A 26,556-nucleotide genomic window follows, 5' to 3' on the forward strand; every position below is an offset into this window, starting at 1 on the left:
CGGTCGGGGACCCCGTGAACGCAGCGCGGGCGACTGGGGGAGACGCGTTGCGTTCAGCGCGCACCGCGCATGCGCCCCCGGCCCCGCCCGGGATCCCCCCTCCCCTCCCCCCCGTCCCCTCCCCCCCCCCCCGTCCGACGTCGTCGTCATGGAAACCGGAGGCCGAAGGAACGGCAGATTTAAAGGGACCAGAGTGGCTCAGGGACTCCGGGTGCCCAACCCCGGCCCGGGCTGAGCCTGGAGCCCGTCCGGTCCCCGGGTGCAGTAAGGAGGGCTGCCTGGAGGAGGCGGCTCTGGGAGGGACAGTCAGAGCCGTCGCCCAAGGGAGCAGGGCGGAGGCGGCGGGAAATCTGTGGCCGGAGCCCTGGCGGTTCCGGGGCCGTGGTGTCCCTGGGCCGACCCCGAGGGAGGACCCCTGAGCTCCCGGCGGGTGGGCGCCAACCGGGCGGCTGTCCGGGGAGATCCGGTCCTGGCTCCGCCGGCCTGGCCCCGACCCTCTGACCCGTCTTTCCACCTCCCGGTGCCCCTCCCCAACCTAGCGGCCCCCCCAACTGTGAGACCCGGAGGGCGGGGGTCCTTGGTCTCTGCCTTTGCTCCCCCGGAACACGAAGTCCTTGCCGCAAAGAGAAAGCCGGTGCGCGCGGCTCAGGTCCCCCCCTCCGGCTGCCAGTTCGGGGAGCCGGTCAGGCCTGGGAGTTCGGGGACCCACTTGGCTTCTAAGCCCAGCAGGGCGCCCCCGGCCCCGGGAAGGCGCCCCGGCCCCGTCCTGCTGCGCGGGGGGGGGGGGGGGGCGTCCGGCGCCGTGACCTCCCCGCTGCTCCTGCCCGAGGGGCGGATGCGGGCCGAGCGGGACGGTTTGCCGCAGCCCGGCCTGGGGGGGCCTGGGGGGGCCTGGGGGGCCTGGGGGGCCTGGGGGGGCCTGGGGGGGCCTGGGGGGCCTGGGGGCGCTCAGAAACGCGGGAGGCGCAGCGGGGCCGGGAAGGGCGGTCCGCGGACCCTGACACGCGCGTTTCCGCGCTTTTGTGTCCCGAGCCCCGGGCGACAGCTCCCCCCAAGCGCACCTTCTCCCGCTCCCCCCTCCGCCCCAACCCCATCCTCTCCCCGCTCCTCTCATCCCTCATCCCGGGCCCAGCCTGACCCTCCCGCCGAGCACACACCTCGGACACCCCCCCCCCTCCACACACAGTCCTCCCCGCAGCTGTGCGCCCCTGCCCAGGGGACACGCAGACAGTCGGGTCGAATCTCAGGGCCCTCGGGGCTGCCGGGTCCCGAGTATGGGGGACCCCTCCCCAGCCCTCATCCCCTCCAAACAACACAGACCTCGTGAACCCCTCGCCCCCCCCCCCCAGCGCCTCTGCTGCCCCTTTCCCTCCCTCTCTCTCCAGCCCTCCCCGCACCGTGTCCTCCCGGGACCCTGTCCTCCCCGCACCGTGTCCTCCCGGGACCCTGTCCTCCCCGCACCGTGTCCTCCCGGGACCCTGTCCTCGGCCTCTCTCTCCGCCCCATCCTGCGCCTCCTCCAGCCGGGGCTCCAGGTCCTCAGGGCCCCTCTCCCCGGCCACGTAGCTCCACTCGGAGAAGTGACCTCCAACGTCAGCGAGTCCAAAACCGCCTGATTTCCACCTCCGTCTGTGGCCCTCCCCCCACAAACCTCAGCTCTGTCCACACTGTCCCATCCGAGAGGGGCTCAGGCCAGGCCCACCACCGCCCTCGAGAGCCCTCTCTCCATCCCAGAGGCAAGGGAGCCACAGAACCCGCCACTCCCACCCACCGCCCAGATCCCCACGCCCACGCTGCCCACGGCCCCTAGTCCACGCTGCCCACGGCCCCTAGTCCACGCTGCCCACGGCCCCTAGTCCACGCTGCCCCAGGTCCCAATGCCCATGCTGCCCACGGCCCCTAGTCCACGCTGCCCACGGCCCCTAGTCCACAGTGCCCACGGCCCCTAGTCCACACTGCCCACGGCCCCTAGTCCACGCTGCCCACGGCCCCTAGTCCACAGTGCCCACGGCCCCTAGTCCACACTGCCCACGGCCCCTAGTCCACGCTGCCCACGGCCCCTAGTCCACAGTGCCCACGGCCCCTAGTCCACACTGCCCACGGCCCCTAGTCCACGCTGCCCACGGCCCCTAGTCCACGCTGCCCACGGCCCCTAGTCCACGCTGCCCCAGGTCACCACGCCCATGCTGCCCACGGCCCCTAGTCCATGCTGCCCACGGCCCCTAGTCCACGCTGCCCACGGCCCCTAGTCCACGCTGCCCCAGGTCACCACGCCCATGCTGCCCACGGCCCCTAGTCCACACTGCCCATGGCCCCTAGTCCACACTGCCCATGCTGCCCACAGACCCTAGTCCACAGTCCCTCCAACCCTGGCCCTTGCTGCCCCCCAGAGTCCAGGCTCCATGACCCATTAAACTCCCCACCCCCCTCCATCTCCCCCAGCCCTGGCACCCACCATCTGCTTCCTGTCTCTGGATCTGACTCCTCTACTCTCTCATGGGAGTGGGGCCGCACAGTGTTTGTCTCTGTGTCTGACGTATTTCACTTCACAGGGTCCTCACCATTCATCCACGGCCAAGCACGTCAGACTCGCGGCCTGCGGGCCAAATGCGGCCCACAACGAATATTTTTGTGGCCCAGCCAATATAACGGTGTATAAGAAACGATTTAATAAAAATTTCGTAGCTTAATTTTTACAATATCCTGTTATACATAACCCTCTATAATAAAAGCCTAATATGCAAATTGTCCCCTCAGCGTTCATTTGAACACTCGCTATGACGTGCGCTGGCCACAGGGGGCAGCACGGAACATGGCGGGCATTGGTGACACGGCGCTGGCAGCAGGCAGCAGTGGAGACGCTGCCGGCCCAATGGGCCCCCAAGAGAGCGGGATGGTGGAGAAGGTGAGCAGGCGGCGCCAGTTCAAAGTGGGTGTGAGCGAGGCCCAATCACCCAGCTGATCGCCTGCAGACTGTGACCAGCGGAGGAGGTGGGGGACGGGGCTGCCCTCCGGCTCTCAGGCACTGAGGTGGGGTGGGGGGCGCGGCCCAATCGATCCTCCTGCAGGTGGGATGGTGGAGCAGGTGAGGGGGCGGTGCCAGGCCAAGGCCGGGTGCCAGGCTGGGCTGCAGGGCTGCGAGGCTGGGGGCAGGTCACCCTGAGGGAGCCAAGCCGTGCACGAATCCGTGCACCAGGCCTCTAGTTACTATTAATAACGAACCACAACGTTCGCTAATGACTGGTCACTATCATCGTGTTGCGTTCATTTCCCTTACGCGCCTTACACGCAGGCACACCATTTCTCTCCACCAATACTCGCAGCGAATATTTTAGCTGCCAATTGCCACATCTTTAGTCTTGTACTGACTTGTTTGGTGTGTGCTACATGAAATATTTTGTTTTCAGAGAACAAGGAAAATAGATTTATTTTTGTGATGCTTTTTTAAAATATATTTTATTTATTTTTTTAGAGAGGAAGGGAGAGGGACAGAGAGTTAGAAACATCGATGAGAATCGAACCTGCGACCCTTGAGTCCGCAGGCCGACGCTCTATCCACTGAGCCAAACCCGTTAGGGCTTGTGATGTTTAATGTGTGCAGTTATTCAGTGTCTGGTAAGTTCATGTTCAAGAAAAAACATTTTTACTAAAATGTTCTATTATTTTATGAGAACGATGACTCATGTATTTCAGCCCTTTGTATTCAGCATGTCTATCGAAATAAACCTACGTTTCTATGAAAATTGAAGCTTTTGTTTTTTGTGGCCACAGACACTCACACCTTGTTTATTGGGCCGCGTTGGCCTTTGAGTTTGACCTGCTTGGAGCCTGTGACAGGACTTACTTCCTTCTTCCCCCCTTAAATATATTTTTATGATTTCAGAGAGGACAGGAGAGAGAGACACAGAAACATCGCTGATGGGAGAGGATCACTGATCTGCTGCCTCCTGCACGCCCCGCCCTGGGGATCCAGCCCGAAACCGGGGCATGTGCCCTGACGGGGAGTTGAACCGTGACCTCCTGGTTCACAGGTCAACACTCAACCCCTGAGCCCCGCCCGGGCGGATTCCCTTCCTTTATAAGGCTGAAGAACACTCCGCTGCGTGGACGGACCACGTGTGCTTACCCGCCCGCCTGTAGACGGAGTGTCCGTGGTCAGATGTCCAGGACCGGCCCAGGGGCGCGGGAACCAGCCTGCCGGGCAGAGGCGCCAGCCGCCGGGGCTGCCAGGCCTGGGAGGAGCTGCTGCCCGGGGCTGGGTAAGGGCCCTGGTGGAGGCGGGCCTCCGGGCGGAGGGAGGGGTGGCGCGAGCAGGCCCGGCGGGCTGGGAGTCGGTCAGAAACGGTGCACTGGGTGCGGGCCCTGCAGGCCCAGCTCGGAGCCGGGGCCTGGAGGTTGGAGTGGGGGAGCTGCGGGGCAAATGTGGCCGCCTCCGTGGCACAGGCAGCTCAGGACATGAGCCCCTCTCGGCCCCAGCCCAACACCCGGAGCCCGCCGCCCTCCCCACGCTCTCCGCGGCGCGGGCAGCCGCTCAGGGACCAGGTGGGTCGGGGCACCTGAACCCTGAAGAGGCCGGTCGGCCAGCCGCCTCCCGCTGGCTCGGGCTCCGCCGGGACCTCTTCCCAGAGCAGGTGCGCCCCAGGCCCAGTGCCCGGCCGCCCAGCGTCAGGACCCCACTAACCCTCTGCTCCCCTGCATTCGCCTCCCGAAGGGACGCTGAGATGGGCGGGTGGAGCCCACGCGATGCTGATGGACACGGGATGGGGGGGGGGGAGCAGGTGAAGATGGCTTTGGGCTTGGGGGAGACAGGGGCCTGGGTCCCAGAGGCAGAGTTTGGAGCTGGCCGGGAGAGAAGTGGGAGCGCGGCTCTGTGGCCCCGAAGGTGAATGGTCAGGGGCACAGCCTGAGGGCCGCCCGCCGGGAGCAGGGAGACACGGGTGGCGGCCAGCAGCTGGGATCCAGCCACACACACACACCTCCCGCCCCCCTGCGGGCCGTACTTGCTGCTGCTTTGCATGGGTGGTAACTTTTTTTTAATCCTCACCCAGGACTTTCCCGTTGATTTTAGAGAGAGTGGAAGAGAGAGGGAGAGACATCGATCTGAGAGAAACACATCGATTGCCTGCCTCCTGCACGCGCCTAAGCGGCACCGCAGCCGACCCCCTGCTGTCCAGTCTCAGGCCGGGCGCAGGCCTCACCCTGGCGGCGGGCGTCCACCCTGCTCTTGCCCAATGAGCGTTATGGAGTGTGACCGGTAATCACAGTGAAACCACGTCTCACCCTCAAACAGTTCCGATTGTTCCCTTTCTCTGTTATTGAACTTATCGGGGTGACATTGGTTAACAAATGACACGGCTTTCCGGTGTACAATTCTACAGCCCCTGCGACCGGATTGCATTCACACCGAGTCATCTCCTCCCGCCACCATCGGCCCCCTCCCTCTCCTGCCTGCCCACCCACTCCTGGCCGCCACCGCACTGCCGTCTGTCTGTGAACAACACTAATTATGACTTTAAATATGTTTTTATTGATTTCAGAGAGGAAGGGAGACGGGGAGGGATAGAAACATCCCTGATGAGAATCGTGGATCGGCTGCCTCCTGCACGCCCCCTACCGGGACCCTTGAGCCGCAGGTGGACGCTCTGCCCCGGGCCCAACGGGCAGGGCCCGGACTCAGCCTGCGGGAGGCAGGAACGGCCACGGCTCGGAGCGCAACAGGAGGAACAGGATCCGGCCCGCGGCCCGCCTCCGGGCGGGACTCCAGCTTGTGGCCCGCGCGTGGGTGCGGGTGTGCAGGGCTTCCAGGAGAACACGCCTCCGACATGGGGGCGTCCCTCCGGGTCCAGCCCCCCCCCCCCCCGCGTCTCCCTGGGAACGGCCAGCACCGCCCCCACGGCTTCCCGCGGCCCCTGGCTCCGGACACGGACACGGACACGGACACGGACACGGAGTGCGGTTAGAGCCGCCAGCCGCCGTCCTCCTGGCGTTTCTCACCCGCGGGCTCGGCTCACACACACTCGGGAAGAGCTCCGTGGGCTTGCCTCCCAGGGGCGGGGCGCGCGGGCGGGGCCGGGCCTGCCTCCCTCCGGCCGAGGCGCTCGGGCCGCGGAGCCCCCAGGCCGCCGCCGCGCAGGTGCACACGCCCGCGCGCCCCGCCCCGCCCCCCCTGACGTCACGCCGTCCCTGGAGCGGACGTGGGAGGCGCCATGTTACGTTACGGCGGACGGCGAGCCTCAGCCGGCGTCGCCACGCAGCGTCTCGCCCAGGCCCCGCCCCGCCGCCGACGTCACCGCGGACGCCAAGCGGGCGCCGCCATGTCGGGGGTCCTCGTCGCGGGCGCGCAGGTGTCTTCATAAGATGCCGGCCCGGCGGCGGCGCCCGGCGTTCCCCCCCCAAGATGGCGTCCATGCGGGAGAGCGACACGGGCCTGTGGCTGCACAACAAGCTGGGCGCCACGGACGAGCTGTGGGCGCCGCCCAGCATCGCGTCGCTGCTCACGGCCGCGGTCATCGACAACATCCGCCTCTGCTTCCACGGCCTCTCGTCGGCCGTGAAGCTCAAGCTGCTGCTCGGGACGCTGCACCTCCCGCGCCGCACGGTGGACGAGGTGAGGCGGCGGCGGCCTCCGGGACGCGGGCCCGGCCCCCCGCCCCCCGCTCCCGGCGCGGACACGCGGGGCCCGGCGGCCGCGGGGAGGCGGGGCGCGGGCCGCGAGCGGACGGGGCGCCCGGGCGGAGGGAGCGAGGCCCCCGGACCCGGGCGGGGAGCCTCTCGGAGGCCGGCCCAGCGGCTGCGCCCCACGAAGCGGCCGCCGCGCGGGGCCGCGCACGCCGTGGCCTCTCCCGCCCGTGTGTGCGTCACGCGCGTTGGGGGTTTGGGTTGGTTTCCCCGGACGCGCGTCAGGTGGTTTTCGCGCAAACGGAGCCGAGCGCCCGACCGCCGTCCCGCCCCCTCGCGGGCGTGTCCGCGGCGCTGCGCGTGGGCCGGTGCCCGCCGGGCCCGGGCGGCCGTGCCGCGTCCCGGGTGGGCGCGCGTGTGCCCGGCGCTCACGCCCCTGCGTCCGGTTCAGTGTTTTATGGACCCGCGGGGGACACGGAGGAGACGCGCGTCGGGTCCGCTCGGCCGGCTCTCCATAGAACGCCGTCTTTGTGGGCCCGAGAGGAAGGCGGAGGGAGAGACACCGGGACCCGGGCCGCCGGCCTCCCTCTCGCTTCCCTCTCCTCGGAGCTGAGATGGACGGCGCTGTCCTGGTGGGAGGTGCGCAGCCTCCGGCGGTGTTGGCGGGTGTCGAAGCGGTCAGCGGTCACCGCCAGGGACAGCCCTGAGCGCCTCTCAGTCCCCATGTCCACACCCCCCGCCCCGCCCCGGGATGGCCCCTGTGACCGCTCATTGTCCCAAACGGCCGGTTCAGGCGGAGGCAGCTCAGAGGCTGGGCTGGGTCCAAACCAGCTTCCGAAGAGCAGGGCATCCCCGGAGGAGAAACCAAGGACGGAAGGGCCGCTGAAAGGAGGAGGAATCACTCAGAACTTGTTGAAAACGACGATAGGAAGCGACAGGGAAAGGAGCAGATAAAGTTTCAGAACAATAGAGAACCGAGGTGCACAATGTGTCACAATATGTATTCACTAGCGCCGGGTGCAGGGGTGGGGTCTGGGGGCCCATGGCGGGAGGTGGGCCCGCCTGGGGTTGGGGGGCGCTGGGGGCTCTGGGGGCGGGGGGTGGGGGGTGCTGGAGAAGACCCTCTGAGCTGGAGCTGAGCACAGGCCCCAGGCTGCCCAGGGAGGGCGGCCTCGGCAAGGAACAGAAACCACCAGAAGGCTCTGCGAACGCCCTGAGCTCCCCTTGGCCAGGCGGACTCGGAGCTGGGGTCTCGGGTACATTAGACACAGCCCGGCACTCGCCCTGTATGTTGGTCAAACCCTTTGCATCGAGAAACGTGTTCCCCTTCTTCTCTGGGGCCCGACAGCAAATGCGGGCGATCGGAAGACGCGGGCCCCAGGGGCAGAGCAGGCCCCACCGTCACCCCGGTTTAGGCCTAAGACACGGGGTAGCCATCTCCACGGGACAGAACACACTTTCAGTCTCAGTTCTCCCGACATGTGCCCAGCCGCTCCTCAGCCGGGATAGGCCGAACTGAGGAACCAAAGGCCGAGTCTCCTTTGAGAGGGACCCACCGGGAGCCGGCAGGTGGCAAGGCCCCTCCCGGCGGCTGCCTTCCCCCTGCACTCCGTGTGCTGAGCCGGTGCGTGTTCGGTGGTGCCGGGGCCTGGGCTGCTGGTCAGGCAGCAGGTCCACAGGGTTTCTCTCCGCCTCCTTCCTGCCTCCCGAGCAGTACCCTCCGGCCCGAGCAGTAACCTCCGGCCCGGTGCGCCAGGCGGCTGTGGCTAGAGCCAGGACTCGGAGAGCGAAGGAGCTGGACCGGCAGGTGGCCAGGCCGCGCTCCCCACTCCGCTTCTCAGTCTCGCTCGCGTGGATCGGGCCAAAGCCCGCTGCCCGAGACTGGCACCACGTGGGAGGGTCGCAGCGGGGAGGGGCGCCCTGACCTGCCAGCCTTGGTGACGATCATCTCGGTGCCCAGCTGATTGAATTCGTCCCACAGAGCCGTCATCTCAAGCTGCACGCGAAGGTGGCAGCCCCTACGGCCGGTTCTGCAGTAATGGTCGATGGGCTTTTGTACATATAGATCCGGAGCCGCTCACAGGAGGGCAGGAGACGGGGCGAGGTGCTGCCTGCAGGGAAGGCCATAGATTGCATCTGAGGCCCCTAGAACCATGATGCAAAAAAATTCTCTGTTGCCCTAGGCCAGTGGTTGGCAAACTCATTAGTCAACAGAGCCAACTATCAACAGGACAACGATTGAAATTTCTTTGGAGAGCCAAATTTTTTAAACTTAAACTTCTTCTAACGCCACTTCTTCAAAATAGACTCGCCCAGGCCGTGGTATTTTGTGGAAGAGCCACACTCAAGGGGCCAAAGAGCCGACCACAGTCCTAGCTGGTTTGGCTCAGTGGATAGAGCATTGGGCTGTGGACTGGAAAGTCCCGGGTTTGATTCTGGTCAAGGGCACATGCTCAGGTTGTGGGCTAGATCCCCAGTAGGGGCGTGCAGGAGGCAGCTGATCAATGATTCCCATCATTGATGTTTCTATCTCTCTCCCCCTTCCTTTCTGAAATCAATAAAAGTATGTTAAAACATAAAAATCACGTTGAGAAAGTTGCTTTAAGAAAACTCTCTGTTAATAACTCATTCTCGAATTGCCCCCCTTAAAAATCAAATTGCCCCTGTGGGTGTGCCCACGTTGGGAACCACTGGTCTAGAGAGAGAGGAGGGTAGGGGGAGAGAGACATCCTCGCCTCCAGTATGCACCCCGACCAGCCGGATGGAACCTGCACCCTGGGCATGTGCCCTGACGAATCGAACCCAAGACCATTGTGCACAGGAAGCGCTCCCCCCGAGCCACACGGGCCGGGCAGGATGCTTTTCCTGGGAGAGAACTTGGGAGGTTTACTCCTGAGCAGCTTGCAGACGTGCGACACGGCGGTAACGTCAGCAGGCGGCCGCTGCGCCGAGGTGCTCCCGCATCTCCACGTGCGCAGCCACCAGCGGTCTCTGAGGGACCGTCCGTTCAGACCTTTGGTTCGGACTTTTTTCGTTGCTTGTAAGACTTTTCAAAGAAATGAAGGTTGGATAGCAGTCCTTTTCCAAACGTCTACAGATAGCGGCCCGGTGGCCTGACTCGGCTCCTACCTGAGCGAGACCCCGAGGGCACCCGTCTTCCCGTGCAGTTGGGCGCGCGCGTCCGTTTGGGGTGCGGGCACTTGTGCTGTCAGAGCTCACGGTGCTGCCGTGCACGTTGGCGTCGACCTGGGAGTTCGTGTGAAGTGGGGTCTGATCAGCCCAGCCCCGCATATTGGAACGACCGTCTGGGACTAGGTGGGACCCGCAGGTCTGCACGGTCGCTGATGCCGTGGCTGTTTCTGGCTCCCCTCACTCCGTTAGGCCAGTCCGAGTCCCTGTGGTCGGAGCAGTCCTGTTCCTGCCCCCTCGCCGGACAGCGGCCTCTCCCTGTCCTCGGGCGTCCCGGCTGCCCTGGCCCTTCGCACGCCCTGCTCTGCGACCGTCACTTCTCGGCTCCGCACCCGCAGGCCGCGGGTTGGGATTTTGACGAAGACTGAATTGACTTTGGTTTGTTCGGGGTTAAATCATCTCGATATCGCATCTTATAAGTTGTGAATGTAGTCATGTCTCTATTGAGATCTTTAATGTTTGCTATAAAGCTTTATGGTTTTCTCCATGGAGGCCTCCATCTTCTGTTCGGTTATTTCTAGATATTTCGTACTTTTTCATGTGTTATAAACATGTCACAGACATGTTGGTAGGTGAGTTTGTGATAGCACGTGTGCTAAAGTCTTACTAACTGCAGTTCTCTCCCTGCAGAGTCTTTATCTTCTGTGTCCTCTCTGTGATGGTCTGCTTCCCCGTTGCCATTTACTTCTTTTTCTCACCCCCCCGCAGTCACCGGACCCCCAGGATATTGTCTCCTCCTGATCAGGGCGGCGGGGGGGGGGGGACAGGAACGGACACTTTTCACTCTTGCCAATAGTGAGACAGTGTTTCCTATTGCTTTTTGTAGATACCTGTTATCTGGTTATGAAAACTCTATTCCTAGAATTTAAATTTTTATTTTAATCATGAATGAGTTTTAACAGCTCTGTTGAGATGTGTAACTCACATACCGTACAGTTCACCCGTTACAGGTACAGTTGAGTTGGGTTTTAGTATATCCTAACCAATTGTAGAACATGTCATCAGCCCCAAATAAACCCTGTGCCGATTAGCAGCCCCCCGTCCCAGCCCTAGGCAACCACTGGTCTCGTCTGTCTGCGGCTCTCCTGTTCTGGGCTTTTCATGCACGTGGACTCCTGTGATGTGCGGTCTCTGAGGCCTGGCTTCCGTGACGTAGCGCAGTGTTTCCAAGCTCATCCATGTGGGTCAGTGCTTGCTTCCTTTTTTATGACCGAAGGGTCTTCCACTCTTGACCACTGCTCTGTTCGTCGCCGCCATCAGCTGCTGAGTGCGGCTGTGTCCTCGTGTCTGTTGTGAGAGATGCTGCTGTGGGAACGCAGGACAGTTTGTGTGGACACGGTTCCGTGGTCACCATGGACGGTGTTTTCAGTTCTCGGTGCACACCTGGTGGACTGCTGGTCACACCGGCACTGCTCACACCGGCAGAGGAAGGGTGGCCAAGAGGAGGGCAGCCAGTGTGGCGCTTTGGTGGGGAGGGGCCTCCGCTGGCCACAGGGGTCTCCGGGAGCCGGGGCTCCGGGTGGGCAGAGCGGCATTGGGGGGAGAACTCAGCCTATCGGGCACTGAGGGGACACGGGCGCAGCCCAAGTCACCCCGAGGCTGTGGCGCTGGCCGCCTCCAGGAGCTCCGTGTGCTGTCCGAGGGCGTGCAGGGCCTGGCCTGCTCCCGAGGTCTCCTGAGGCTGCTGTGAGCGTGGGCACCTGCTGTCCTGAACCCGGCACCTGCTGACTCGGGGCCCACAGTGACCCTCTGTGCCCTGGGGAGGCCTCCCCAGAGGCGGGGCGTGTGGGTCACCGAACCGGTGAGAGCTCCACACGCCTTCCCTGCCCTCCCAGGAGCGCCCCTCCCCTCCCCTCCCCTCGGCCTGAGGGGCGGGCTGACCCGGGCCTGGGGGGTGTGTCCGGGCCATCCGCCCGCCTTGCTGCTCCCGCCCTCACCACCTGGGCTCAGCTCTCCACACCCAGCGTGCCTCATCAGCGGGCTCCCTAAACGGTGTGCGTGCTGGTGTGATTCTTAGCAACACGCACTCAGAGGCGGGAGACAGTGTGTGAGCTCCTTGTAGATGCCCGGCAGTTTCCGGGGGGGCGGGGGGGGGCGCTCATGAGGAGCCTGGTGCTGCTGTGGGGAGGCTGGGCGAGGGGGCTGCCCCAGCAGGAGGGTGGCCACAGGCGGTGGGAGCCCTAGATCTGAGTGGGCACTGCAGCCTGGTGGCGGCTGGGGGGGCGCGAGGAAGTTCCTGTGAGGGGGCCCTGGCAGGGGCAGGTGCTGGGGAGGCTGGACGCTGCCCGTGACCTGGGGCTCTGGGGGCGGGCCCCCGCGGGCAGGAGGGGCCCGCTGAGGACGCCCTCTCCTCCCGGCAGATGAAGGGCGCCCTGACGGAGATCATCCAGCTGGCTACCCTGGACTCGGACCCCTGGGTGCTCATGGTAGCCGACATCCTCAAGTCCTTTCCCGACACGGGCTCGCTTAACCTCGACCTCGAAGAGCAGAACCCCAACGTTCAGGATATTCTGGGAGAACTTCGAGAGAAGGGTACGTGCCTGTTGGGTTTGTGCCGGGAGGAGGGGAGCAGGCTTCCCGAGAGGAACCGTCTTTTTAAAAACGCCCCTGGTCTCTGAGGGCTTCCTTCGGGCCATTTCCTGTGCAGGAGAGCGCTGTGTGCGCACCGCCCTCCCGCCGCGCCAGATCCTCCCCGACCCCTGAAACCAGCCTGTAACCACCCATAGCCCCCCGCCCCGCACCTGCTTGTTCTGGAATCTCACTTCTCTTCCCCTTCACGTCCCGCCCCCGCCCCCAGCCCGTGAGGCGTGTGCGCTGCCTGTTGGGGGTGTCGCCCGCGCCTGGAACAGTGCCTGGCTCAGAGCAGATGGGTGCTCAGGGGGTGCTGGGAACGGCAGCAGTTCGGTTCAGGAATGGGGTGTCTGCGAGGACACGCGCTCGGAGAATTGGCGCTGGCGGCCCTCAGCGGTGGAGCCGGAGCCGGGTCCCTGCGCACTAACTCGGGGTCAGACGGGCCCGAGCCGGCGGGGGCCGCCTCTGAGCCCGGGGGGCCGCGCTGGTCTGGCGGGCACCTGCTCCAGGACTCGGTAGGAGGCTGCAGCGAGCCGAGCGGGTGGGGACGCCCCCTCCTAACTGTGCTGCTTCTGGACGGACAGTGAGCGAGTGCGAGGCATCCGCCATGCTGCCTCTCGAGTGCCGGTACTTGAATAAAAGCGCCCTGACCACGCTCGCCGGCCCCCTCACCCCCCCGGTGAAGCACTTCCAGCTGAAGAGGAAGCCAAAGAGCGCCACGCTGCGCGCCGAGCTCCTGCAGAAATGTGAGTGCCCGCCGCCCGGACCGCGTCTGGGGGCGACCGCGTGGGGGTGGGGCGGTGAGCCGGCCGCGCCTGGTCCGTGTCTGTGGCTTTATTCTTAGATTCCTTTTAGATTTCACGCTCTAAACTAGCTTTTCAATCAGAGTCCTACATAAAGTTGGGGCTTTTAGAAATCTTACTGCTACGCTGAACTATGTTCTAAAACCTATTTTAGAAACTTGAGAATCTTCAGGTTGAAGTGTCCATACTCTTAGTTGCGAAAATGAAATTGGTGCCGAGTCCCACGGGCGACGAGACAGGCGGCCTCGCCCAGGCTGGTCCTGCGCCTGTCACTTCGCCTGGGTCTCAGGTGCAGATGACCTGGGCGCGGCTGAGACGGGGTTTTCGCTGATGCTCCCCAGCTACCGGCTTAGGAAGTGTGTGGCCGGTCCTGGCCGGGAAGCAGGGAACTCCATTCCTTCAGCCAAATAGCACAACACGGGTTTCAGTCACGTTGGTTTTGAGTGGTTATTTAATGGGTGTCAGTAACACACATACGTGCCCTGTCGCAGAGGATCAGAATAAAGCCCAGCAGCTGCCGGGGGCCAGTGTCCGCACGTGGCCCCCAGGGCGTGGGCGCTGTTCCGAGGAGCGGGCACCTCCTGGTGCGGCCGGTGGGGGGGGCACAGTTCACACGAAGGGAAGGGCCCGGCCCGTGGGCTCGCTGACACGCACCCCTTCCCCTGCAGCCACGGAGACGGCCCAGCAGCTGAAGAGGAGCGCGGGGGTGCCCTTCCACGCCAAGGGCCGGGGCCTGCTCCGCAAGATGGACACCACCAGTAAGGCCGCCCCGACGGGCCCGGGCCAACTGCCCAGGGATGGGACAGGCCCTGTGCGTCTGACAGAGGCCGCCGGGCGTGGGGGAGGGAGGCATGGCGCCCGTGATGGAGCCGCTCACAGGAGGGCAGGAGACGGGCGAGGTGCTGGGTGCGGCTGCCCACGTGGCATTCCTGTTCGGTGTTTTTGGCAAAAACGTAGGTTGGCTGATGTCGTTGCTGGCTGCGGCCTTCTCTGCCCGGCAGGCGGCCTGGTGCCGAGCGCCTGTTCACTGGCGAGGGCAGGCCCCTGTCTCGGGCGCGGCAGGGCCATGCGCTCAGGGCCGCGGGTCAGGCTCCCAGGACCGGGGCCTCGCGGGTGAGCGTCCTCCCCTAGGGCACCGCAGCGGCCCCTGGTCCGGCGAGCGCGGCAGAGACAGGCCTCCGCTGGTTGTGGCCACGGCCATTGACGCACCGTCCTCCCCACAGCCCCGCTCAAAGGCATCCCGAAGCAGGCGCCCTTCCGGAGCCCCACGGCCCCCAGCGTCTTCAGCCCTGCCGGGAACCGCACCCCCATGCCCCCCTCGAGGACACCTCTGCGGAAGGAGAGGGGCGTGAAGGTGGGCACACCCCTTGGGTGTCGGCCCCTCGTGGCCAGCCTGGCGCGCTCCACCTGTAGCTAAGGGTGGCCTCTGTCTGTCTGTCTGTCTGTCTGTCTGGGCAGCTGCTGCACATTTCCGAGCTGGATACGGTCGGTGCCGGCCGAGAGGCAAAGAGAAGAAGGAAGACGCTGGGTGCGTACCTGGGGCTCCCGGGTCAGCTGAGGGAGCTCAGCCAGGCGGTGCCCGAGCCCTACTGCCTCTTTCCCGAGGAGGCCCGGGGCTCACCTCTGGTGCCTGGTCTCAGCGGGGCCACCTCTCACAAGGGTGACCGCAGGGGGACCCCTTTTCCTGAGCGCGCGTTTTCTTCTGTGCTTGGGGACGTGCGCGAAGGGCAGGCTTGGGCATCTTGGGGCTCCTTGCTGAGCCTGCTTGAGGGGGCCACCGGGCACTGACGAGGCTCTGTCCACAGACACGGAAGTGGTGGAAAAGCCGGCCAAGGAGGAGACGGTCATCGAGAACGCCACCCCCGACTACGCGGCCGGCCTGGTGTCCACACAGGTAGGGCTCCCAGCCGGAGCCTCACGTGGCCAGGGTGCTCCCTCGTCCCGATCCTTAGCCACTGAAGTGTGTTGTCGGAGAATACATACATGTATATGCATGTGTGCATACATATGCACGCGGTGTGTATGTATGTGGACATGCGTATAAGAGGCAGCGCTGGCCGGGCCCCCCCCCCCCGGCCTGTGCATGCCACGCCACATGTGCTGGGAGCTGAGGTCACCAGATGTGGCGCCTCGCCAGGCCCCTTCCCTGCGCGGGAGACCGGTGCCCGCCCCTCGGAGCCCCCTGCGCAGACCGTGAGCAGCTGGGCCCGGAGGAGCTTCTGGGTGACGGTGGCTTCCCCCGTCGCGCAGCTGTCCTCTTCCTCCCGTGCGCACGCTCCTTCGGGACGAGAAAACCGTTGTGGGACTTGCCTTTCCTCAGAGAGGGCTGGCTCGGCCGCCTCTGCTGGGGCCGCTCCTGGGGCAGCCCTGCGGGTCCTTCCGGTCCGGGCGGCAGCGTCCCTGCTGCAGGGCGAGGCTCCCGGGGCACTAGACCCAGGCCTCCTCTGGGAGAGACCACGCACTGTCTTCCAGAAACTCGGGGCTCTGAACAGCGAGCCTTCGCTGCCCTCCACCAGCTACCTGCCTGCCACCCCCAGCGTGGTCCCGGCCTCGTCCTACATCCCCAGCTCCGAGACTCCGCCAGGTAGGCCGTGGCAGCAGGTGGGGGCAGCCCTCCCGAGGCCACACAGCACCCACCTGCCGGGCCCTCCCGCCCTTCCTGGGGCAACAGGCAGCTGCCCCAGCTGCAGCTCGACAGTGGGAAGCGGCTAAGGTGGCAGCAGCGCAGGGCCTGTGGGTCCCCTCCCAGTCCCAGAACGTCCAAGGGGACAGGCTAGCGGCTCTGCCCTGCGCTTTTGCTTGGTCGGGCTCCGCATTGCCTGCCAGGAACATGGTCCCAGGGAGAGGGCGGCCAGAGACGGCCTTGGGGTCTGCCGGCCAGCTGGGCTCCAGGAGGCTGCCTTCCTGCCTCCTCACCAATGACCAGGACAGGGGAGCCTGGCTCCAGGGCAGGGCTCTCTGCAGCCTGTGCCCACCCCTGGGCTGGTGGTGCTGCTCGTGGCTCCTGCCCCGCTGCGGGCCAGAGGCTCCTGAGGGTCTGGGAGCCTGGAGAGCCCAGGTCTCGGGGCCGACAGTTGCACAGGACAGTCACGACCAGGCAGGGCCGGCACGGGGCCTGGGGGAGGGGTCCCCAACCTCCCGGTGCCTCCACAGGCCTCACTGTGCTTACAGCCCCCCCTTCCCGGGAAGCCAGCCGGCCCCCCGAGGAGCCCAGCACCCCGAGCCCTGCCCTGCCGGCACAGTTCAAGCAGAGGGCGCCCATGTACAACAGCGGCCTGAGCCCAGCCACGCCCACACCCACGCCCGCAGCGCCCGCCTCACCCCTGACGCCCACCACACCCCCGGCTGTCACCCCCGCTGCCCAGGCACCTCCAGTGGCCATGGTGGCCCCGCAGACTCAGCCCCCTGCCCAGCAGCAGCCCAAGAAGAACCTGTCCCTCACGGTAGGTGTGCCCGCAGTGGGGGTGCCAGCGGCGCCCGGCAGGGCCTGCAGGTGGAGGGGAGCAGGGCCCGGGCTGCGGGCCAGGCACTCACCCCCCTGCCTGCACCGCAGAGAGAGCAGATGTTTGCTGCGCAGGAGATGTTCAAGACGGCCAACAAGGTCACGCGGCCCGAGAAGGCCCTCATCCTGGGCTTCATGGCCGGCTCCCGAGGTGGGTTCGTGTGGCCAGCCCAGGCGTGGGAGGCCCTGGGCCTTGCAGGGGGGAGGGGGGGGCGGGCTCCTTGGCCCCAGGACCTGCCCAGCAGCCTGCACCCTCCACAGAGAACCCGTGCCAGGAGCAGGGGGACGTGATCCAGATCAAGCTCAGCGAGCACACGGAGGACCTGCCCAAGTCGGACGGCCAGGGCAGCACCACCATGCTGGTGGACACCGTGTTCGAGATGAACTACGCCACGGGCCAGTGGACGCGCTTCAAGAAGTACAAGCCCATGGCCAACGTGTCCTAGGGTCGCCCGCCAACCGCCTCCGCCGGCGACTCGGGCTCCGAGGACGGGGCTCTGGCTTCTGAGCGGCAGGCCTCCGTCGTGTTGCCGAGCCCCCGCCCCCAAGCTTTAGCCTCGTTCTCGGGGTGTTTGGGACTTATTTTTTAAGTTTTAAGATGGGTTACTTTTTGTGTGATCTAAGTCACTTTTTTGGATTCAATAGTACATTTTTGAATGTTCAAGTTCACCAAAAAGTTACAGCTTCCTGATTGCAGTGACAGCTCTGCCTGTCAGAGACTGTTTTGTTTTTCTTAAACTCCATTGCCTCAAGGTTGAGGGGACCAAAGGGGGCCGAGCGGGCTGAGGACGGGGTGGGGACAGACAGGCTGACGGCCAGCCGCTCGCCCACGGTTTTCTACTTTTGTACAGTGTGAGCATTTGAGACCAGTCTCCGGCTCCCGTGTCCGTTGTACAAACCACCTGAGGAATTAAAGTTTAGCTTTTCTACAGGAAGCCCCAGGGCCTTGTTTTTGGGGCAGCACCCCTTCGGGGGTGGGGGGAGGGTGGGGGCGGGGCCATGGGAGGCTCCTTAGAGGCTGGGAAGAGCCCGCAGCTCTTCCCCTCCCACCAATCACCTTCGATGGGGATTTGGAACAACCTATTTTTAAAATTGACACGCGCACGCACACACACACGTGCACACAGTCTCACAATCAGATCTACACTTGCTGCTTTTGCTGTCCGTTAACGACTCCCGAGACCAGCCTCCTCTCCGCCGCCTCTGAGGGTGGGGCGTTGGAGTGCGCACCGGGCGCCTTGCAGTGACAATTGAGACCAGAACTTCACGCTGCCGCCCATGTAAAACACGTTTAAAAAAGCCTTTCAAAGTTTTTAATACAAAAATATTCATACACAATTTTCCAAACACAACTTACACTTTAAATGCTATTTCTCCCATGTTGGCAATTCCCAAGTCGACATTTCCGTGTATCCCCCCGATGTGAGCTTCAAGTTTCAGAGTCCGCGATAGCACCGTGTTCCTAAGGAATTCTGGCCGCGTGTCCGTCAGGTCCAGACACCGGGAGGCACGGAGGTGGAGGTTTAAGTTCTGAGTTTCACATCCCGATGGCACGTGGGCACCGTCATGGGCACCGCGCTCCTAGGACTTGGCATGAGCGCTACGCAACAGGCTCGCCTTCCGCTCCCGACAGCAGGTCGTCCTGGAAGACGGGCTCGGTCCACGTGACCGTGGCTCCACATCAAGATAATACTTCAAAGGCGTCAGCACAGACCTGAGTGTGAGGCCCGGAGCGAGGGAGAGCGGCCAGACCTCACCATGTGCGTGGGGGCCAGACTGGCCTCCCCAGTGGTCACTGCTGAGGCGCCCACCTTCCCGGGCCAGTACCGGCCGGGCAGCCGTGACCACACTGGGCATAGGTTCCTGACGCCAAGGAATCCTGAGGTTGGGCCGTTTTCATTTTGTTTCTGCTTCACATTAATGACAAAAGGGCTGAAACAGGTTTGGAGACCGAAACCCCTCCCCACCCCACCCCACCCGAGGCGAGGTCCCGTGGAGACGCAAGCTCGGGCACTCCTCCACGGCCGGTCCTGGCCCATCGATGGTTTTCTAAAGACTCAAAGGTAGTGTTATTTGCTCATCAGTTTTAACAGTTTTGGGAGAAAGGGCAGCCATATTGAAAATGTTTCTAGTATTTCCTTCAAGAAGATCATTTAAAATTTGGCAATACCAAAGGGACACAATCACAAGAGTTTACTGCTGTCAAGTATGAAAAGAAGTTCATCTGCTCCCCAAGGTGCACTGCCAACCCAAGTCGGGTGTCCTGACGTAGCCGCCCAGCAGGAGGGCAGGACGGGTGGCCTCCGCCTGCGCTGGACCCTGGCTAGCACGGCCACGGCCACTGTGCCCAGACCTCACACACGGTGTGTGAAGCTGCCAGGACATAAGGAGCGTAACCCTAAGATTCCCTTAAGACAATTAAAAGTTACGAACTGAAATACTCCACAGTCCCATGTCAGGCAAGTGAGTGTCCATCAGAACTAAACCCACGCGCAGACGCGGTCGGGGGCAAAGCTCTGGGCTTTCCTTCCGGTTCTGTGTGTGGTGACGGCTCACGAGAGAAGGGCCGGTGGCCAGCCAGGAAAACCACCAGTCAGCCTGGGCGGCCAGGACCCACAGCCCCAGGGAGCACACTGGTCTCGGCCTGGCAGACCCGTCCCAGCGCCAGTCACAACCCGGGGGAGGGGAGAAGGGCCTGGGGCACGGCCACCTGCAACTCAAGGCCAACCGTCGGGGGGGAGAGGCCCCCAGGACCAGCTGCGCACCCCGCAGAGCAGGGGCCTCGGTCAGAAAAGTGCCCGCTGCCGTGTTCCCTCCCACGCCTGGGATAGCAGGCACCGGCGCACACGTGTGCCCCACGGGTGCTCCCTCTTCTCGGGGGCTTCTGAGCCCCAGGGTGGAGAGGGACTCCAGAAAGAAGAATCGTGTCTTGCACAGAGAATGCAATATTTTCCAGAAGATTCTCCAGGGTCGGCAGGCGGTGCCCTGGCTGAGCACGTCTGACTGGCACAGCTGTGTTCTGCAAACAGCCCGCAGAGCGAGGAAGCGGCCACGACCCCGCATGGCCAGCTCTAGCCTCGCCTCGCCTCAGGCCCGGAGAGAACACCGCAGAGACGCACGGGTCCTGGCGGCACTGGGACCGGGGATACGGGGCCAAGCGCAGACCTTCCCCGGAGAGTCCTCACCAAGCCACCATGCGGCCGCCCCCGCCAAAGCCACACCGTGGCCGGGAGGACTCGGGTCGCGTCAGTAAATACACGGCTCAGTCGGTGGTAATTGTGAAACAAGTTTAGCAAAAATATATTGAGAATAAAAGCCAGAAACTGGTAAAGAAACGTCAAATGAAAAAAATGTACAAAGTTTTTCCCCAGGTGTTGGTAAGAGCCCGGGGCAGCCGAGACGCCAGCGAACTGCGGCCCGGGTGCCCGCCCGCCTGTGCTCCCCAGGAAGCGGCTCCGAGGAGGGGCCTGCTCTCTGAAGGCCGACAGGGCAGTGGCCCTCCGGTCAAGTCCGCAGAGAGCAGGTGACGCGGGAAGCCAGCTGTGCTGCCGTGAGAAGGGGGCACGGGGAGGGAAACTTCACATTAGTACAAACACAGCTGCTTCATCAAAGCCAATTCGGTCTCCGGGGTCTGAGCCCCAGCCCTTCAGAAAAACTACTCTACAGGTTCGGGATAAAAACATTTCATATGCCAATCGTGTCGATCAACTTGGACTAAAACCAGGGGGAGGGAACTCGACATTCTTGGCGATTCAAGTAGCTGTGATGCTGCGCAGTCCTGGGCGTTGGTCGCGGCGCGCCGAGCCCCGCGGCTCAGGCCGTCAGTGCAGACGCAGCGGGGCCGCCGATGGCTCAGTGGTGGAGGCGCTCCCTCCCGAGGGGCCTGCGCTCCGGTCGCGGCTGTGCCCCGCCCCGAGCCCACCAGCTCGGCCCACCCCGGCAGGCTGTGCTATTTGCCCTCCGTGACCCTCCGCCAGCACCGCCGCCGCCGCCTGCCCTGGGGCCTCCTGGGCGCGGGGAAGGGGCTCCCGGCCTCGGCGCCTGCGGCGGACTCCGTCCCCGAGTCGTGCTCACAGCAGTAGGAGCGCCCATCCGCGGTGGAGCGCAAGGCGGTCGCGTCGTGGTGCTCCTTGCAGAACGAGTTGGGGCACAAGTGGCAGAAGGAGGCCGAAGGCTTGCCGCACACGTCACAGTGATGCCACGGGCACACCCACTTCCCTGCAAGAGACGGCCGTTACCAGACACCGATCGCCGCCCCCCCTCCCACCTCCCCCCAGTGCAGAGGCCCGCTGCCCGGGGCCTGCCCCCGCCTGCCTGTGCCCACTGCTGCCCCGCTCTCCCAGCCTGCCCTGCAGCCCGCTGGGCTCCGCGGGGTGCTGGGCCCTGCACACGCCTCGAAGGGCCTGGCCAGGCTGGGAGGCGTCACACCCGCTGCGGCCTCTCTCGACGTCTGCCTGCCAACCTGCTTTGTCATTTCCCTTCTAAACGTGTTTTTCTGTTTTGTTTTGTTTTGTTTTGTTTTACAAACATGTCTGCCTTTCACAGCGCTGGGCTTTTCAGTCTTTGGGGGCTCCTGGTTTTCCTGCCGGGGTCACAGTTCTGCTCCCCACTACTGCGGGGCCCTGAGCCGCGGGGGCAGACGCACCGAAGGGCCGCTTGCCCAGGCCCAGGCAGGACAGGTGGTAGGCCTTGGTGCAGGACTTGCGGTCGCACAGCACCAGCTGCCCGCCGTCGCCGCAGCGGAAACACTCGTCCTCCGACTGCTTCTTCCCTTCGCCTTTGGTCCGGCGCCTCCGGCCTTTCTTCCTGGTCTTCTTGCCCTTGTCCTCGGAAGACAGCGCCGCGGAGGTCTGGGGTGAAGGGAGAAGCACGGCCCATGGGGAAGAGCAGCAGGCGGACGCCGTCCGCATCGGGGACTTAGAAATCTCGGGGGCCGTCCCAGCATGGAAAGAACGGGGAGTTCAACACGGCAAGTGGCTCCCCACGCCCGTCCTGACACCACGCGCAGGGCGAGGAGGCTGAACACGAAGCAACACGGGCACGAGCCCTTAGCAGCCAGACCTGCTGACGGGTGGGGCCCAGGACACGGGCTCTGCAGGGATTCCCTTGTGTCCCCCCCGAGTCGTGTCCTCCTGCCACCTCGGGGGCGGCTGTGCGTGGAGGGTCGTAGCAGATGTGCTAGGTGAGGGAGGCAGGGCAGCCCTGGACCCGGACCCGGACCCGGACCCGGACCCGGACCCGGAGCGCAGGTCTGCCGTGGAGTCCGGGGCTGGGCGCACGCGGCCGTTACCTTCGGTCTGTCCCCGAGGAAGCCGCTGCAGTTGGGGGCGCCGCACCGGCACACGGTCTTCTCGTTGCCCAGACAGTCGAGGTTGTAGTTGAACGTCAGCTCCGTGCCTGGTGACGGCAGACAGGCACACGGAAACACCCGTCGATTTACCATCTGAGCCTCCGGCCGCCGGCGTCCCCACCCCCACGCCTGCTCGCCCCCACGGCTGCAAAGGCCGCCTCGTAGAACAGACACTCACACCAGACACAACCTCCAAGCGACCAGCCGCCACCCCAGGGCCCTCCGGCGGCGCGGGGCTCAGGCCGTACCTGCAGGGATGTCACACACGGCAAACAGGCCCACACGCGTGTCCCCGTTCACCGTCCACTTGAGGGTCTCGCAGTTGGGCTGGCAGCTGTGGTTCATAAACCTCGAGTAGTTGCCTTTGGGGCCGGCATCGATGATGCGGTCCTGGGGGCACAACGCAGGGTTCGCGTGCGTGCCGGGGGCGCTCCCGCCGGCCGCCTCGCGGGGTCCCCTCACGAGACTCGCGGACAGCTGGTGTCGCACTGGCAACCGTGGTCTCCTGCGTCCCCTCGGACAGGAGCCCCCAATCCAGTCCCGTTGCTGTCGCTCCCGGAGGGCAGGGCAGGACCACGTGGATGGGACCAGCCCGGGGAGCCCGGCGGGAGCCGAGGCCCGGTGCCCCCTTGCTGGCGGGCACCGAAGGTCGGCACCAACAGCCCTGGGCGCACAGAGCGCAGCCAACACTACGAACGGGCACAGGACGCAAACACGGCTCTGAGCAGGAGGGAAGACGCCCGCACTCGGCAGCCGACGGCGCCGTGGTCAGAGCCCAGCCGGCGGTCCGCAGCTGGGGCAGCCCTGCTGACATGGGCCTGCGCTCCCGCTGCATCGCTGAGGCAGAACCCAGAGGCGAGAGCTGCCCAGCAGCAGGGAAGGGCGGGCTGGCCCGCTGTGCCGGGAGCGCCAGGCGGCAGGCACCGAGCGTAAGGCCACATCCGGGACCATCCTGGCGAGGGACACGGAAACGCCAGCTCCCCTGCCACGCGCCGTCCGCACGCACCACCCTCTCCACGCCTGCACCGCAGACGCACCTCACACCCTGCGTGGTTCACCCACCAGGTGCAGGGTGCACACCGCCCTGGACCCCGCGCTGCCGCCACGCCCCCGCCCGCCCTGTCCCCACCGCTTCTCTCGTGTCCAGATGGTCTCTGTGTGCCCTGAGTAAGTGCCCGGCTTCCTCACAGGCGTGTGGGCCGCACAGACCGCTCCTCACTCAGCACTCCCTGGTCTTGTGCAGCCACCTCCCTCCCCGGCTGTAGCCCGCATCCTCCCAGGTCTCCTCTATCCACCAGCCCGGCCTGGCCCTGCCCGCCCCACTCCGCCCCCTGCAGGGGCCCTCACTGCTGAGACACGTCCACGGCGTGGGGTCCTGCAGGGTCCTGCACCCTTGTTAAGGTGGCGATGGAAACCCCGTGACCTTACTCGGGGAGATCGGCACTTGTCCAGGTTTCATCTCCCGCTTGCCTGTGCTTGTTCCTGCACCTCCGCCCCCCAACCTCTCCCCTGCGCTCGCCCTCACCAGCTAACAGCTGTCTGACGCCCTTAACCCGCCCGCGTGCGTCCCAGCTGGTGCCCGAGGTGGCTGCTCGGGGCCTGGTCCCCGGGCCGGTCTGGGTCTCCCCGTTTCTAACACAGGTGCTCCGTTTCCCTCAGCGTGGTCGCCTCATCTCGGGCTCTCACCAACCTAAACCTTCTACTGAGGGTCCGCTCATGTTCCCCGTCCCCCGTGCCCCCCAAACGATGGGGCAGGGCTGTTTCTATGAGAAACACTGAGGAGTGACTGTTTACCGCGCCCCACGCCCCCCGTCGGGCGGAGCCTGCACCCCAGCCGTTGCCCGGGCGGCACCCCCGCAGGAACCCGTCTGCGTTAAAGGATCGACGTGGCGCCCGGCACGACACAGGTTAAGTTCAGGCTCCAACAAGTGGCCAGGCCCCGGCGTGGCACAGCAACAGTAAGCTCGCTGCCTTAGGGGTGGTGGGGTCACGAAGGGCCGTGACTGCGCCCCCGACGCACCTGCCCCACCCCCACCCCCGAGCGCGCTGACCCACCACAGGCTTCCTTCCAAACCGTTTACTGCTCTGAGCTCAGCCAAGACCGGCCACGTCAGCTCCCTGTGACTAGGGGCTCGCCCCCGCTTCTCCGACGCCCAGGAAGAGGCCAGCGCCCCTCACACCATGAGCACACGAGGCCCCAGACGCCTTGCACCGACGGGCAGGAGCCGGGGCAGGAGCCACCAGAGCTGCACGGGCTGCCCCCGCGCCCCCCCCCCGCCCCCCGCGGGCGGCCACCTTGTCGATGGTGAGCATGTAGAAGTGCGTGATGTCGTTCTCCTGCGCGTGCTTGATCCGGGCCATGCACTCCTCCTCGTCAATCAGCTCGCCCACGTACTCGTTCACGAACTCCCCCTGCGAGCGGAGCACAGGCTGGAGGCTGCCCTGCCCACGGCCCCTCGCCGCACAGAGCTCCCGCCCGGTCCCAGCAGGGGGCGCGTGTACGGACTTCCTGGGCTTCCTTTGCTAGGTAACTTCCCGGTCACGGCTCCCGGTATCCTGCTGTGGTAACTCAGTCCCCACCCGGGACGCCCACACGCGTGCCCAGCACAGCCCCGACAGCCGCGGCCCGGAGGGGGAGGCAGACCTTGCGGATGTCCCGCGTGGCGACCAGGCCCCAGCCCTTGCCGTCGGTGCGCACGATCTTGGTCTCGGGGTACTGGCGCTTGCTGAAGCTCTGGTTCTGGCAGGCCTCGCCGGCGGGGCACACCTGCGGGTGGCACTCGAACATGAGCATGCGGTTCAGACACTCCGAGTCCAGGCCGCAGGGGCTCTCGTCCGTGGGCTTGCAGTTGCACTTGGGGATCTCGGAGATGTCGGCCGTGTAGATCTGCACCTTCCCGTACGGCTTGTTCACCTGCAGGGACAGGCCCGCTGCCTCAGCCGGTGCCGACCCGACGGCACCCGGACCCCGACACCCTGCCCCACCCACCAGCCTCCGGCCGGCCGTCAGCTGCGGAGGCCCAGGGAGCGGCCGGCCTGCCCTGGAGCTTCAGGAGGTGGGCTGATGCGCAACCTCCCCCCCCAAATGTGCTCTGTGGTAGCGCGCGGCCCCGTCTGCTGGACGGCTGGCACACAGGCTGCCCGCACCCTCACTGCCCACGTCCGTGGGCACTTCCCTCACGAGGAGCACCCGCAGCGCCACCTGGACGGGTGGGCTCAGGACGCAGCCTCCGCCAGGGCCTGTTCCCTGTTAACGGAGCAGGAGCCCCCGACAGGGAAGCAGCAGAAGCAGGAGGGAAAGTGCAGCGAGGAGCGGCCGGGGGGCCCTGCGCCCTGGCACAGCCGGCCTCCGAGCAGGCCCTCCGACAGGGCAGACCCGGCGCCGAGGACTTCGGGGCTGCCTTCGCCAGGACCCGCTGCGCCCAGGCCAGAGCCGAGCCCTGGACCAGGGGCCCGATGACCGCTGCAGGGCTCCCGGCGCCCGGAGCAGATGCAGGGCACCGTCAGCTGTCCCCACTGCCACGCCCTCGGAGCAGGCACACCCTTCGGTCCCCAGGGTGCGGGCTCGGCCCTCCGCACCCCGCTCCAGGCAGCCTGGCGGGACGACGGCTGAGCCCCTCTCACAGGCAAAGCCACGCCCCTCCGTCCTGTGCACAGGACCAGCCAGAGGCCACACGCCTGCCCTCCCCTGCTGTGATCCTGCATCTGCGCGCACAAAACCGCCGCCGCGCTCGCGTGCGGTCACCTTGATGTGCTTGTAGGGCGGGGGCTTCCGCTCGCTCTCCTGCGTCTCTCTGGCTTCCCGCTGCAGTTTGATTTCACGGAAACGAGCTTCCGCTTCTTGCAGTGCTGAAAGGTCAGCGTGGGAGGAAAGCGCTTGGTAAACGAGCCCACCTGCCCTCAAGCTCACGTTCACCGCCCGTGGCCCGCGGCCCGGCGACGCCGCACACTCCGCGTGGTCCACTGCCCACCCCCACCCCCCGCTGGCGTCCAGCGCTCGAGGCTGACAGCAGGCCAGCCCCCCACACCTCCATCTTAGTAACAGTGGCGGGAGGAACTCCTGCAAACCAGCACTAACGCTTTCCTGAAGACAGCCCAACGCGTGGGTGAAAGGAACCACCCCCAGCTCACAGGTAGTCTCTCCACTGCGCCCCCCCACCCGGGCCCCACGGGCCAGGGTTTCTATGGAAACCACACTTCCAAAAGCAGAAATCAGGGCTAGCCCGCGACCGGGGTTCACTGCCCCGCCACGTCCGTACCGTTTTTGAAGACTCTGCCGATCCCGCTGACCCCCTGGTAGCGGCTGCCCCGGTCCCCCTCCATGTACGGGAACACTCGAGCCTGATGCGTCCAGTAATAATCTTTAGACCCAAAGAAAAACACAGGGAATTCTCCAATCTCGTGCTTCATTTTCTGAATATTTGGGGGGACATTTTTGGGATGGCAAACTTCTGCGGGCCACCATCTATTATAAATATTAAAAACAGGGTTCACACTCTTCAGAGAGAGTGGCGATCGCTCCAC

At 65.0% G+C, this 26,556-nt stretch overlaps 2 protein-coding genes across 10 annotated transcripts in view; one reads left to right on the plus strand and one right to left on the minus strand.

The window, feature by feature from the left end:
* Positions 1-6,133: 6,133 nt before the first annotated feature.
* On the plus strand, positions 6,134-17,620 carry NELFA (negative elongation factor complex member A). The gene is made up of 11 exons (XM_079768087.1): positions 6,134-6,606; positions 12,167-12,338; positions 12,962-13,123; positions 13,849-13,938; positions 14,404-14,534; positions 14,639-14,708; positions 14,986-15,074; positions 15,653-15,764; positions 16,352-16,623; positions 16,734-16,833; positions 16,944-17,620. The coding sequence occupies exons 1-11, from the start codon at positions 6,397-6,399 to the stop codon at positions 17,126-17,128; spliced, it is 1,593 nt and encodes a 530-aa protein (XP_079624213.1). The 5' UTR covers positions 6,134-6,396; the 3' UTR covers positions 17,129-17,620.
* Positions 17,621-19,158: 1,538 nt separating this feature from the next.
* The window catches only part of NSD2 (nuclear receptor binding SET domain protein 2), a 49,398-nt gene continuing 42,000 nt past the window's right edge, over positions 19,159-26,556 (minus strand). For 8 of the 9 annotated variants that reach the window (XM_079768003.1, XM_079767999.1, XM_079768000.1 and 5 more), the window contains 8 exons: positions 26,292-26,497; positions 25,778-25,881; positions 24,677-24,946; positions 24,328-24,444; positions 22,281-22,422; positions 21,973-22,079; positions 21,328-21,532; positions 19,159-20,900 (listed from right to left, as the gene is read on the minus strand). In XM_079768003.1, coding sequence (XP_079624129.1) covers positions 20,632-20,900; positions 21,328-21,532; positions 21,973-22,079; positions 22,281-22,422; positions 24,328-24,444; positions 24,677-24,946; positions 25,778-25,881; positions 26,292-26,497 — 1,420 coding nt within the window. In that variant the 3' untranslated portion in view covers positions 19,159-20,631. Of the gene's footprint in view, positions 20,901-21,327; positions 21,533-21,972; positions 22,080-22,280; positions 22,423-24,327; positions 24,445-24,676; positions 24,947-25,777; positions 25,882-26,291; positions 26,498-26,556 lie in introns of those variants that run through there. The other variant, XR_013813381.1, reaches the window with a different exon arrangement.

Source organism: Cnephaeus nilssonii (assembly GCF_951640355.1).
Source record: "Cnephaeus nilssonii genome assembly, chromosome: 1".
NCBI lineage: Eukaryota > Metazoa > Chordata > Mammalia > Chiroptera > Vespertilionidae > Cnephaeus > Cnephaeus nilssonii.